The 13,129-nt window shown below is 42.2% G+C and overlaps 1 protein-coding gene across 2 annotated transcripts in view; it reads left to right on the top strand.

The window, feature by feature from the left end:
* Positions 1 to 13,129, top strand: part of PHTF1 (putative homeodomain transcription factor 1) — a 255,671-nt gene that overhangs the window by 196,627 nt on the left and 45,915 nt on the right. For both annotated transcript variants that reach the window (XM_077294934.1, XM_077294933.1), the window contains exon 13: positions 7,903 to 8,172. In XM_077294934.1, the coding sequence (XP_077151049.1) occupies positions 7,903 to 8,172 (270 nt within the window). The remainder of the gene's footprint in view (positions 1 to 7,902; positions 8,173 to 13,129) is intronic.

The following is a 13,129-nucleotide window of genomic DNA, read 5'->3' as shown; positions in this document are numbered from 1 at the left end:
CTCTTCACATCATGTAAAATAAAAAATTACCAAAAAGTTAAATGTATCCCAAAATAGTGTCAATAAAATACAGCTCATTGTTCAAATACAAGCCCTCATAGAGTTCTGTGCTCATAAAATTGAAAAAGTTATGAACTTCAGAATATGATAGAAAAAAAGTATATTCTTTTTAAAAAGTGATTTTTATGTGCAAAGTAGTAAAACATAAAAAGCCTTACAAATTGGCTACCACTGTAATTGTATCAATCTGTACGATAAACTGTAGCTTAATTTATTCCTAATAAAGATTAAAGAAAACAACAACAAAAAAACACAAAGCAATGCCAATAATGCCCCTACAAAAACAATAAATAAAAAAAGCAAAAAAAATCTAATCAAATAGCAAGTGAAAACTTCAGCATGTCAAGCAAAAAAAATAGCCCTCATGTACACAAGTTACCTTACCAGAAAGATTGTAAATTTATAGCTCCTAGAATATGGTGATGCAAAAAAACCGATGTTGAAAGTAAATAAAATTACATTAGTTTAGGTTTGCATAATCTTGCCATCCACAGAATAAAGTTAACACATTATTTATGCAGCAGATGAAAAATATTAAAGGGAACCTGTCTGCAGATTTTGCCGCTATAATATGCGGCCACTGCCTTTAATCCCTTCATGACCTTGGGATTTTCCGTTTTTCTGTGTTCGTTTTTCGCTCCCCTCCTTCCCAGAGCCATAACTTTTTTATTTTTCCATCAATTTGGCCATGTGAGGGTTTATTTTTTGCGGGATGAGTTGTAATTTTGAACGACATCATTGGTTTTAGCATGTCGTGTACTAGAAAACGGGAAAAAAATTCCAAGTGCAGTGAAATTGCCAAAAAAGTGCAGTCCCACACTTGTTTTTTGTTTGGCTTTTTTGCTAGGTTCACTAAATGCTAAAACTGACCTGCCATTATGATTCTCCAGGTCAGTACGAGTTCATAGACACCTAACATGTCTAGGTTATTTTTTACCTAAGTCGTGAAAAAAAATTCCAAACTTTGCTAAAAAAAAAAAAATGGCGCCATTTTCCGATACTCGTAGCGTCTCCATTTTTCATGATCTGTAGTCAGTTGAGGGCTTATTTTTGCGTGCCGAGCTGGCGTTTTAAATGATTCCAATTCTGTGCAGATACATTCTTTTGATCGCCCGTTATTACATTTTAATGCAATGTCGCGGCGACCAAAAAAACGTAATTCTGGCATTTCGAATTTTTTTCTCATTACGCCGTTTAACGATCAGGTTAATGCTTTTTATTTTATTGATAGATCGGGCGATTCTGAATGTGGCGATACCAAATATGTGTAGGTTTGATTTTTTTTTATTGATTTATTTTGATTGGGGCGAAAGGGGGGTGATTTAACGTTTATATATTTTTTTATTTTTTTCACATTTTTTTTAACTTTTTTTTTTAACTTTTACCATGCTTCAATAGCCTCCATGGGAGGCTAGAAGCAGGCACAGCACGATCGCCTCTGCTACATAGCAGCGATCTGCTGTTTGCTGCTATGTAGTAGAAAATCAAGTGTGCTGTGAGCGCCGACCACAGGGTGACGCTCACAGCTGCCGGGGATCAGTAACCATAGAGGTCTGAAGGACCTCCATGGTTACAATGGAGAAGCATCGCCGACCTCCGATCATGTGATGGGGGTCGGCGATGCGCTCATATCCGGCCGCCCGGCCGGAAGCGCCGGTTAAATGCCACTGTCTGCGTTTCACAGCAGCATTTAACTAGTTAATAGCGGCGGGTGAATCGCGATTTCACCCGCCGCTATTGCGGGCACATGTCAGCTGTTCAAAACAGCTGACATGTCCCGGCTTTGATGCAGGCTCACCGCGGAGCCCTGCATCAAAGCAGGGGATCTGACCTCGGACGTACTATCCCATCCGAGGTCAGTAAGGGGTTAAGGGCTTATCCACAGCATTCTATAATGCTGTAGATAAGCCCCCGGTCTGACCTGCAAGTGAAGAAAAATAAGTTGCAGGTCCAGGTCCGACGCCTCCCATCTTCTTGCGACGCCGCCCTCCTGCTTCTTCATCGCTCCTCGGTAACGGCGCTCCTGCACAGGTGTACTTCTCTGCCCTGTTGAGAGTAGAGTAAAGTACTGCAGTTCCCAAGCACTGGGAAAGGTCAGAGATGCCCAGCACCTGCACACTGCAGTACTTTACTCTGCCCTCAACAGGGCAGAGAAGTACACCTGCGCAGGAGCACCAATGCTGGGGTGAGATGCAGAAGCAGGAGGGCGGCATCGCAAAAAGATGGGAGGCGTCAGATCCGGACCTGCGACACCCATCGGACCGTACAGGACCGCCCCCCCGGTGAGTATAATATAACTTATTTTTCTTCATTTGCAGGTCGGAACGGGGACTTATCTACAGCATTTTAGAATGCTGTAGATAAGCCCTGAAAGGCAGTGGCCGCATCTTATAACACCAAAATCTGCTGACAGGTTACCTTTAAATTTTAAATGTCAAAAAGTGCAGAAATGGCGTGTTCTATTTCTTCCCATAAAGAGTTAATACAAGTTAGATATTAGGTTGCATGTACCCCAAAATGGTGCCACTAGCAAATACAACTTGTCCTACAAAAAGCAAGGTCTACAGAAACAAAATAATTTGGCTCCTGTATTGTGACAATGAAAGGAAAGTGTGGACATTAAAGGGAACCAGTCATGTCGAGAAATGCTATTAGAATCAATACTATAGAGGAAAGAATCCCGCACCGCTGCAACACCTGAGCTCAAATATCCACTGTGTGTGATTGCCACCCACATCAAATATACAGCCCTGTCAGATTCGCGGGTGCCAAACCTTGTAAGTGCGGCTCCCCAGGGTCCTGGTTGTCGCAGTAGTGTCGCTTTCCTCCCAGGGAGAGTGATATTACGTTCGGAGGCAAAGAAGGATAACTGCATCCAGATACCACAAACATGCAACACATTTCACACTCCAGACTACCAGGGGGAGCTTCTGCTCCTATTTATTAGGTTACTCCCTATATATATATATAACTGGTAGTCTGTAGGGAAAGTTAGAAAGTTCCAGACCAGAGTCTGAGGAGGATGGAAGGTTAAAGGAGCTGTGCATGCCCTCAGAGCTGCAGCTCCCAGAATGAGACACACAGAAGGCAGAACTGTATTGCAGCGAGCATGAAGGAAGTCATAGCAAAGGAGAGGATACCAGAAGGGGACCAGCCCTGCACAGGCTGCCTCCTTCTGAGGCGCAGAATCCCGGTAGCCAGAACACTGAGGGGGAAATGACCTTTATGCTTTGCTCCAGAGACCAGCAGGACAGCTAATTGCAAGTTACCTGTCCGCCCCTACACCCAGGAGGCATGGTGGCAACCTTTGGAGGCCGGGGCGTGCTAGAGTCCCTATAAACAGCCTCAAGCCACCAGTTATACGGGTTTGTCCTATCCAATACGGGGGACAGAGAGAGAGACATTACATCTGTGAGGACCTTATGTGAAGCCTTAGGCAGTAAGGAACTACAACACTGCAGCGCAAGGGAAGGCTACTGATTTCCACCTGGACAAGGGAACTCTGGACTTGCCTCCAAACCGGCCGGACTCTGCCTACCCTGTGATCTGGTGCCCTGGACTGTGGATGCTGAAGTCTTCAGTAAAGGTAAAGAGACTGCAACCTCGTGTCCTCGTTCTTCTCTGCGCCTCTCACCATACCACCATCTACACACCGGGAAGCCCTGGGGACATGCTTCACCCGTGGGAAGGTATACCATCTAGCTGCCATAACATCACCCCAGCGTACCCCTTAAAGCAGCATCGGTCACCCTGACCGAATACCACAGGTGGCGTCACGAACACAAACTTTATCCCTTTAAAGACCTTTCCCTTTTACACAGATGTCCAAGGGCCACGGACTGGGTCAGCCACCGTGACATCCCCCTGTGAACCGCAGGACCCGGTACAGAGTACCCCACGGCCCCATGGGGGCGCTCCATAAAAAATTGCATGAATCCATATACTGAAGAGAAAAAAAAAGTAGAAGTGCAAGGGAGCGCGAAACGGCCATAGTAAGATTTTTTTTCTCCCTGTTCTATACCCCCTGCTGAAGATGTTTTAAATCGTCACAATAAAGATTGGATTTTAGAAACGGTGAGTGCCACCCATTTTTCTCTTCAGTATATGGATTTAAGAAATGCTATTAACCTGCAGATTTGGGGTTAATATGCAGGTTAATAGCATTCTAAAGCCATGAGTCTGCCTCATTGATAGCCCAACTGCTGGGAGAAAATGAACTATATTCTTCCAGGCAGCCTCTGGCTTTCAGTCATAGGAGTGTTGCTCATGCAGCTTCAGTCACTGCTTGTTACATAGTGAGTGGTGGCTGTAAGCGCACCTCTGCACTGACTGACAGCCGGTCCTGTTCTGATGCATTGCTGAACCGGCTAAACTGGCTGTCAGTCAGTGCCAATGATTGGAAATGTTAGTGCTTCTGGCCATCTGCTCTACTGGGAACTGAAATAAGATCCTTTCGTTTCAAAGATCAGACAGGACCAGTCCCTTGCCAATAATAATTTTGAGGCATATCCTAATGATATGTCATAATTTTCTAGATAGCAAAAAACATTTAAGGACTAGTTCTTAAAGGTGTTGTCCCCTTTAAAAGCAGCAGATTAACAAATACCAGAAGAGCAGTGAAATCAGACTTGGACCCAGGAAGGCTGGTGAAAATCTTCTCTTGTTTCTTGCCTCCCTAAGGACTTGAAAGAGGACCACCCCTTCAATTACAGGTTTATATTGAGCTCAACATGTTGTGCAGGCAATGAACCTCCTTTACTAAAACTTTTCACCGGGTTGTAGGACCATATGCCTTTGTTATATATTCATCATTTTCATTGTTGTTCTGACCTTCAAGGAATCTTTCCTGACATTCTAACTGGATATGTGAGACATTGTGAAGTATGCAGGGAAAAGGTTAAAGCAGTAATTATCACGTTAATGAAATGCATGGCTCCTCAATTCCCTGGACTTATCTTCCTCCTTCATGTACATGCCATTAGGATTCCTATTAATTAATTTACCTATCATGTCTAACAGCAGCTGCTCTCTATAAAATCCGTATTTGTATAGCAAGTATGGAAATGGTAGAAAAATAGAGAGATCAGTGAGGAGTCATCAGTGGAAATACAGCCTGTAAAGTAGAAATCCTATCATTTATAAAAATGGGGACTCAACATCACTAAAGGGACATTTACACAGCTACCAGCCTTACCATAGGGTCCATTTTCATCTTTTGGCTAACGGCAATAAAATACCACCGATGGGCCACCCAGTACCCATATTTTGGTTGCTTGGTGGTTGTGTGCACCTCACTTCAGAAGTGTAATAGATCCTACTGTCCGCCTAGGATCACATTGTTCTTGGCACCTTAAGTGCAACAATGTGCTGCCGACAATGATGATCGGTTGTGCAAACCAGAAGATCATTTCTCATGATGAACGAGTGTTTTGCTCACTCTTCAGGTAATTGACGCCCTGTTTCCACTGCTTGTAGGACCGCTCCTTCACAATAATTATACAGTGTACATTCCCAATAATGCTCATTCATTGGGTGCCGATGATTTGTAAGCCGGCAAACAAATCATACTTCTCGGCAGCACATTGTCTTGTATAAACATGTGATTTGCCGGTCAATAACAATGATATTTATTGAGAACAGTAGGATCATACAAATCAGTGAACACATGATCAGCAAAGTGTTTGTATATGGAAATATATATGTTCATTCCTTTGCGCACATAAGCTAAGAGCAGGTTTACATCAGCCAATGGAAGCTGTTAAATGGTCGCCGATCAGCTACATGTTTGCCAATTGGCAGTCGTTTATTAGACTGTTTAGACAGGCTGAAGCCCTTTGATGCATACGTAACTATCAATAACACTATTGTTCTGTGTACATAGACTATCAATGTTCTCAGCAGCTCGTCATATTTACACAGGGCGGTGAGCTGCCGAGAACAAAGTTATTTATGTGACTACCATGGTGAGTGGGACAAAGCACTGACCTTCTTTTCTTCCTTCCTACAATCATATCCATTCCTATAGCAGACTTTTGGGGCATTTAACTACAAACAGGTTTTAAGGTTATATGTTGACACTTTCACTTCCAACTTGCAATTTTCCATTTTTGCATTTTTGTCTTTTGCATCCCCTTTTTCCCAGATCCATAACTTTTTTTTTATTTTTCCTTCAATATAGCTGTGTGAGAGCTTGAGGGACAAGATGTGTTTTTGAATTATACTATTGATTTTATACTGGAAAACGGGAAAAGAATTCCAAGTGTGCTAAATTGCAAAAAGGGTGCAATCCCACAATTGTTTGTTTGGTTTTTGATTTACCATGTTTACTAAGTGTTAAAATTGACCTGCCATTGTGATTCTCCAGGTCATTACGAGTTTGTAGACACCAAACATATATAGGTTATTTAAGTGGTAAAAAAAATCCAAAGTTTGTAAAAAAAAAAACAAAAACAAAACCTGATAAAGTAGTCTGGAAAGCTTGTGATTTGTTACCATCTTCTTAGTTATCCATTAACTGAGGACTCTCAAATCTTAATATTTTTCTATTGGCCTATAGGAATTTGAGTCTGCATGCCTCCAATTTAAGATAAAGGCACCCAGTATTATTTTTTGCTAAGGATTTTTTTTCATAAAGGATCCTAGAGAACTAATGGTGTGTTCCATAGGATGTCATATTATAGATTGGAGGACACCTCTGTAATATGGTGCAGCACAGAAGACATGGTGGCGGCGTACAAAATTTTAGAAATGCATAGGAATCATCAGTGAGGACTCTGCGCCGTCTATACAGTTCTGCGTGTACATAACAGCCGGAGATACCCTCCTCTCTCCATACCTAACTCATATTAACATGTTATACGCAGATCACTTGGCACTCAGAGAGATTTTTTCAAGATGAAAGTGAACATTCCGTTTATTTGTGCATCCAGTACAAAAGATTTTTAAACGTTTTCGGTCAAATTACAAAGACCTTCACCAGAATTTATCTTTAACAAAGCTGGAAGCAATAAACTAGGGAGCATAGGCCAGCGGGCCTGCGCAAGGGTGACCCGGGAAAAGGGTTATACCTGAAGCGTCTCAGGGATCCTGGAGATTCCCGGAGGAAAAGCACCGAGGGAAGGCGAAACACTCACCACAGAGAATTGGCGCTTAAATGCCAGGTCCGTGGCGCTGAGCGAGGAGATCCCGGGGGCGGCTGGAAACCTGACTTGTGCACCACACAGAAACCTTGAGTGCCGTGTGTATTGTCTGTATGTTATACGCAGAAACTGCCGCGTGTGGTGACATCAGTTACGGTGAAGCAGGTCACAACCAATACATTGCAGCAGGTTCCCTGGATTTACGCCAGTTTAGCTGAGCCTTTCCTATTTCCCTCTGACAGATGGCCGAGCGAGCAGAGCTTATCAGTCTTAGGCTGCCGTCACACTAGCAGTATTTGATCAGTGTTTTTTTACCTCAGTACTAGTAAGCCAAAACCAGGAGTGGAACAATTAGAGGAAAAGTATAATAGAAACATCTGCACCACTTCTGTATTTATCACCCACTCCTGGTTTTGGCTTACATATACTGAGGTAAAATACTGACCAAATACTGCTAGTGTGACTGCAGCCTTATATTGTAGACAGAGTGGTGCGGAAAGTCCAGACCACCAAACTACAATGTCAGACTATCAGGTCCAAAATTAAATTATTTTCTTATATATTTTTTAGAGAATTTATGAGAGACATATAGACTTATAGACCTAAACTAAAATACTAAAGCTAAGTGCTAAATGCTATATTGCTATGGGAAAAACATGCAACTTGTACTTTCAGGAGTAATGGATTGTTTTGTTATGTGCAGGTGAGCTCCTATGAGCATGGCGTGGGATATCAAATGCTAGGGAATGTGGTCACTCTGGCTTTGGGCGTCTTCCCCTTTTTCTTCCATATATGTCAACGGGACATGGAACAGATATTTTCACTGACCAGCAAGGAGTACCTGGCAATCTTCTGTGGTGGACCCCCGACACCTCTCCTCTTCATTCTGTCATTCATTAATCTGGTGCTTCGCATCTGTCTCTCCTGGATGTTCTTCTTCCTGATGTGCGTGGCAGAGCGGACATATAAACAGGTTAGCATGGTATAATGGTTTACATTTGAGTTTCATGATGACTTTATGCAATTTTAAAAAGCTTCTTCTACGTTAACATTTATTTGTTTAATGGCCAAGAAACTCATCAAGGAGTTTTCATCACCTTTCCAAAAAATCCAGCCAGCCTTCTTCATACCAAAAATAATTTTATCATTTACTTCATTTACAGAGATGCCATTGTATGCCAGTTTATCAACCGGTCACAGCATGCGCCCATTTGAGAAAGCTATGCACAGTTAAAGGGAATCTGCTACCAGGTTTTTGCTGCTCCATCTGAGAGCAACATGATGTAGGGGCAGAGACTCTGATTCCAACAATGTGTCACTTACTGGGCTGCTTGCAGCAGTTTTGATATTTTTTTTTAGTATCCTGAAAATCTACCAGTTCACTAAAGGTGGAGCTCTGTATAACCCTGCCCACATCACTGATTGGCAGCTCTCTGCGTACACTGTGCATATCCAGAAAGCTGCCAATCAGTGGTAGTGGCAAGACTATACAGAGAAAGCTATATGTAATATTTGCGCTAAGGACACCTATATGAAGCTATAAATAGTTAAAATGCTAGGACATGTCATAAGCAAGATTCTTCGTTAAAGACTAGGATTAACAAGATGTGTTTACCTTCATATCAAGGAAAAGGAAAACTGTATCCAGTGCTGGCATGCGGAAAGGTCCTTCACTCATGCACTTAACCCCTTAATCCCATATGACGTACTATCCCATCGAGGTGGGGTGGGCCTTAATTCCCACCGACGGGATAGTACGTCATAGCCGATCGGCCGCGCTCACGGGGGGAGCGCGGCCGATCGCGGCCGGGTGTCAGCTGCCTATCGCAGCTGACATCCGGCACTATGTGCCAGGAGCGGTCACGGACCGCCCCCGGCACATTAACCCCCGGCACACCGCGATCAAACATGATCGCGGTGTACCGGCGGTACAGGGAAGCATCGCGCAGGGAGGGGGCTCCCTGCGTGCTTCCCTGAGACGATCGGTACAAGGCGATGTACTCACCTTGTACCGAGCGTCTTCTCCATGCAGGCCCCGGATCCACAATGGCCGCGGGGCTGCATCCGGGTCCTGCAGGGAGTACTTCCGGGTCGGAGCAGGCTGCAGAGCAGCCTGCTCTGATGAAAGTATGATCGCCGATCTGATAGAGTGCTATGCAAACTATCAGATCGGCGATCTGTGATGTCCCCCCTGGGACAAAGTAAAAAAGTAAAAAAAAAAAAATTTCACATGTGTAAAAAAAAAAAAATCCTAAATAAAGAAGAAAAAAAAAATAATATTCCCATAAATATATTTCTTTATCTAAAAAAAAAAAAAACAATAAAAGTACACATATTTAGTATCGCCGCGTCCGTAACGACCCAACCTATAAAACTGTCCCACTAGTTAACCCCTTCAGTGAACACCGTAAGAAAAAAAAAAAAAAACGAGCCAAAAAAACAACGCTTTATTATCATACTGCCGAACAAAAAGTGGAATAACACGCGATCAAAAAGACGGATCTAAATAACCATGGAACCGCTGAAAACGTCATCTTGTCCCGCAAAAAACGAGCCATGACAAAGCATCATAACCAAAAAGATAAAAAAGTTATAGTCCTCGGAATAAAGCGATGCCAAAATAATTATTTTTTCTATAAAATAGCTTTTATCGTATAAAAGCGCCAAAACATAAAAAAATGATATAAATGAGATATCGCTGTAATTGTACTGACCTGATGAATAAAACTGCTTTATCAATTTTACCAAACGTGGAACGGTATAAACGCCTCCCCCAAAAGAAATTCATGAATAGCTGGTTTTTGGTCATTCTGCCTCACAAAAATCGGAATAAAAAGCGATCAAAAACTGTTACATGTCCAAAAATGTTACCAATAAAAACGTCAACTCGTCCCGCAAAAAACAAGACCTCACATGACTCTGTGGACCAAAATACGGAAAAATTATAGGTCTCAAAATGTGGAGACGCAAAAACTTTTTTGCTATAAAAAGCGTCCTTTAGTGTGTGACAGCTGCCAATCATAAAAATCCGATATAAAAAACGCTATAAAAGTAAATCAAACCCCCTTCATCACCCCCATAGTTAGGGAAAAATAATAAAATTAAAAAAATGTATTTATTTTCATTTTCCCATTAGGGCTAGGGTTAGGGTTAGGGTTAGGGCTAGGGTTAGGGTTAGGGCTAGGGTTATGGCTAGGGTTAGGGTTGGAGCTAGGGTTGGAGCTAAAGTTAGGGTTGGGGCTAAAGTTAGGGTTAGGGTTTGGATTACATTTACGGTTGGGAGTAGGGTTGGGATTAGAATTAGGGGTATGTCAGGGTTAGGGGTGTGGTTAGGGTTACAGATGGGATTAGTGTTAGGGGTGTGTTTGGATTAGAGTTTCAGGTAGAATTGGGGAGTTTCCACTGTTCAGGCACATCAGGGGCTCTCCAAACGCGACATGGCGTCCGATCTCAATTCCAGACAATTCTGCGTTGAAAAAGTAAAACAGTGCTCCTTCCCTTCCGAGCTTTCCCGTGCGCCCAAACAGGGGTTTACCCCAACATATGGGGCATCAGCGTACTCGGGACAAATTGGACAACAATATTTGGGATCCAAGTTCCCTTGTTATCCTTGGGTAAATAAAAATTTGGGGGGCTAAAAATCATTTTTGTGGAAAAAAAAAATAATTTTTATTTTCACGGCTCTGCGTTATAAACTGTAGTGAAACACTTTGGGGTTCAAAGTTCTCACAACATATCTAGATAAGTTCCTTGGGAGGTCTAGTTTCCAATATGGGGTCACTTGTAGGGGGTTTGTACTGTTTGGGTACATCAGGGGCTCTGGAAATGCAGACCAATCAATCCAAGTCTGAATTCCAAATGGCGCTCCTTCCCTTCCGAGCTCTGCCATGTGCCCAAACAGTGGTTCCCCCCACATATGGGGTATCAGCGTACTCAGGACAAATTGGACAACAACTTTTGGGATCCAATTTATCCTGTTACCCTTCTGAAAATACAAAACTGGGGGCTAAAAAATAATTTTTCTGAAAAAAAAAAGAATTTTTATTTTCACGGCTCTGCGTTATAAACTGTAGTGAAACACTTGGGGGTTCAAAGCTCTCAAAACCCATCTAGATAAGTTCCTTAGGGGGTCTACTTTCCAAAATGGTGTCACTTGTGGGGGGTTTTAATGTTTAGGCACATCAGGGGCTCTCCAAACGCAACATGGTGTCCCATCTCAATTCCAGTCAATTTTGCATTGAAAAGTCAAATGGCGCTCCTTCCCTTCCGAGCTCTGCTATGCGCCCAAACAGTGGTTTACCCCCACATATGGGGTATCGTTGTACTCAGGACAAATTGCACAACAACTTTTGTGGTCTAATTTCTTCTCTTACCCTTAGGAAAATAAAGAATTGGGGCGAAAAGATAATTTTTGTGAAAAAATATGATTTTTTATTTTTACGGCTCTGCATTATAAACTTCTGTGAAGCACTTGGTTTGTCAAAGTGCTCATCACACATCTAGATAAGTTCCTTAGTGGGTCCACTTTCCAAAATGGTGTCACTTGTGGGGGGTTTCATTGTTTAGGCACATCAGGGGCTCTCCAAACGCAACATGGCGTCCCATATAAATTCCAGTCAATTTTGCATTGAAAAGTCAAATGGCGCTCCTTCCCTTCCAAGCTCTGCCATGCACCCAAACAATGGTTTACACCCACATATGGGGTATCAGCGTACTCAGGACAATTGCACAACAATTTTTTGGGTCTAATTTCTTCTCTTACCCTTGGGAAAATAAAAAATTGGGGGTGAAAAGATCATTTTTGTGAAAAAATATGATTTTTTATTTTTACGGCTCTGCATTATAAACTTCTGTGAAGCACTTGGTGGGTCAAAGTGCTCACCACACATCTAGATAAGTTCCTTAGGGGGTCCACTTTCCAAAATGGTCTCACTGGTGGGGGGTTTCATTGTTTAGGCACATCAGGGGCTCTCCAAACGCAACATGGCGTCCCATATAAATTCCAGTCAATTTTGCATTGAAAAGTCAAATGGCGCTCCTTCCCTTCCGAGCTCTGCCATGCACCCAAACAATGGTTTACACCCACATATGGGGTATCAGCGTACTCAGGACAAATTGTACAACAACTTTTGTGGTCCATTTTCTCCAGTTACCCTTGGTAAAATAAAACAAATTGGAGCCGAAATAAATTTTGTGTGAAAAAAAGTTAAATGTTCATTTTTATTTAAACATTCCAAAAATTCCTGTGAAACACCTGAAGGGTTAATAAACTTCTTGAAAGTGGTTTTGAGCACCTTGAGGGGTGCAGTTTTTAGAATGGTGTCACACTTGGGTATTTTCTATCATATAGACCCCTCAAAATGACTTCAAATGAGATGTGGTCCCTAAAAAAAAAAGGTGTTGTAAAAATGAGAAATTTCTGGTCAACTTTTAACCCTTATAACTCCCTAGCAAAAAAAAATGTTGGTTCCAAAATTGTGCTGATGTAAAGTAGACATGTGGGAAATGTTATTTATTAAGTATTTTGCATGACATATCTCTGTGATTTAAGGGCATAAAAATTCAAAGTTGGAAAATTGTGAAATTTTCAAAATTTTCGCCAAATTTCCATTTTTTTCACAAATAAACGCAAGTTATATCGAATAAATTTTACCAATAACATGAAGTAGAATATCTCACGAGAAAACAATGTCAGAATCGCCAAGATTTGTTGAAGCGTTCGAGAGTTATAACCTCATAAAGAGACAGTGGTCAGAATTGTAAAAATTGGCCCGGTCATTAATGTGCAAACCACCCTCGGGGCTTAAGGGGTTAAAGGTTGGTATCTGAAGCCTTCTCTGAATCTCTGTTCCAAAAATATCCAATATGTTGCAGAGCAAATGGTGGTATAGGAGACGCTGTCCCGGCCGGTGACTAGCGTACTCCCCCAG

Source organism: Ranitomeya variabilis, chromosome 3 (genome assembly GCF_051348905.1).
Source record: "Ranitomeya variabilis isolate aRanVar5 chromosome 3, aRanVar5.hap1, whole genome shotgun sequence".
NCBI classification, from domain to species: Eukaryota; Metazoa; Chordata; class Amphibia; order Anura; family Dendrobatidae; genus Ranitomeya; species Ranitomeya variabilis.
Note: the sequence above shows the minus strand (reverse complement) of the source record. Positions and strands in the feature narration are given on the sequence as shown.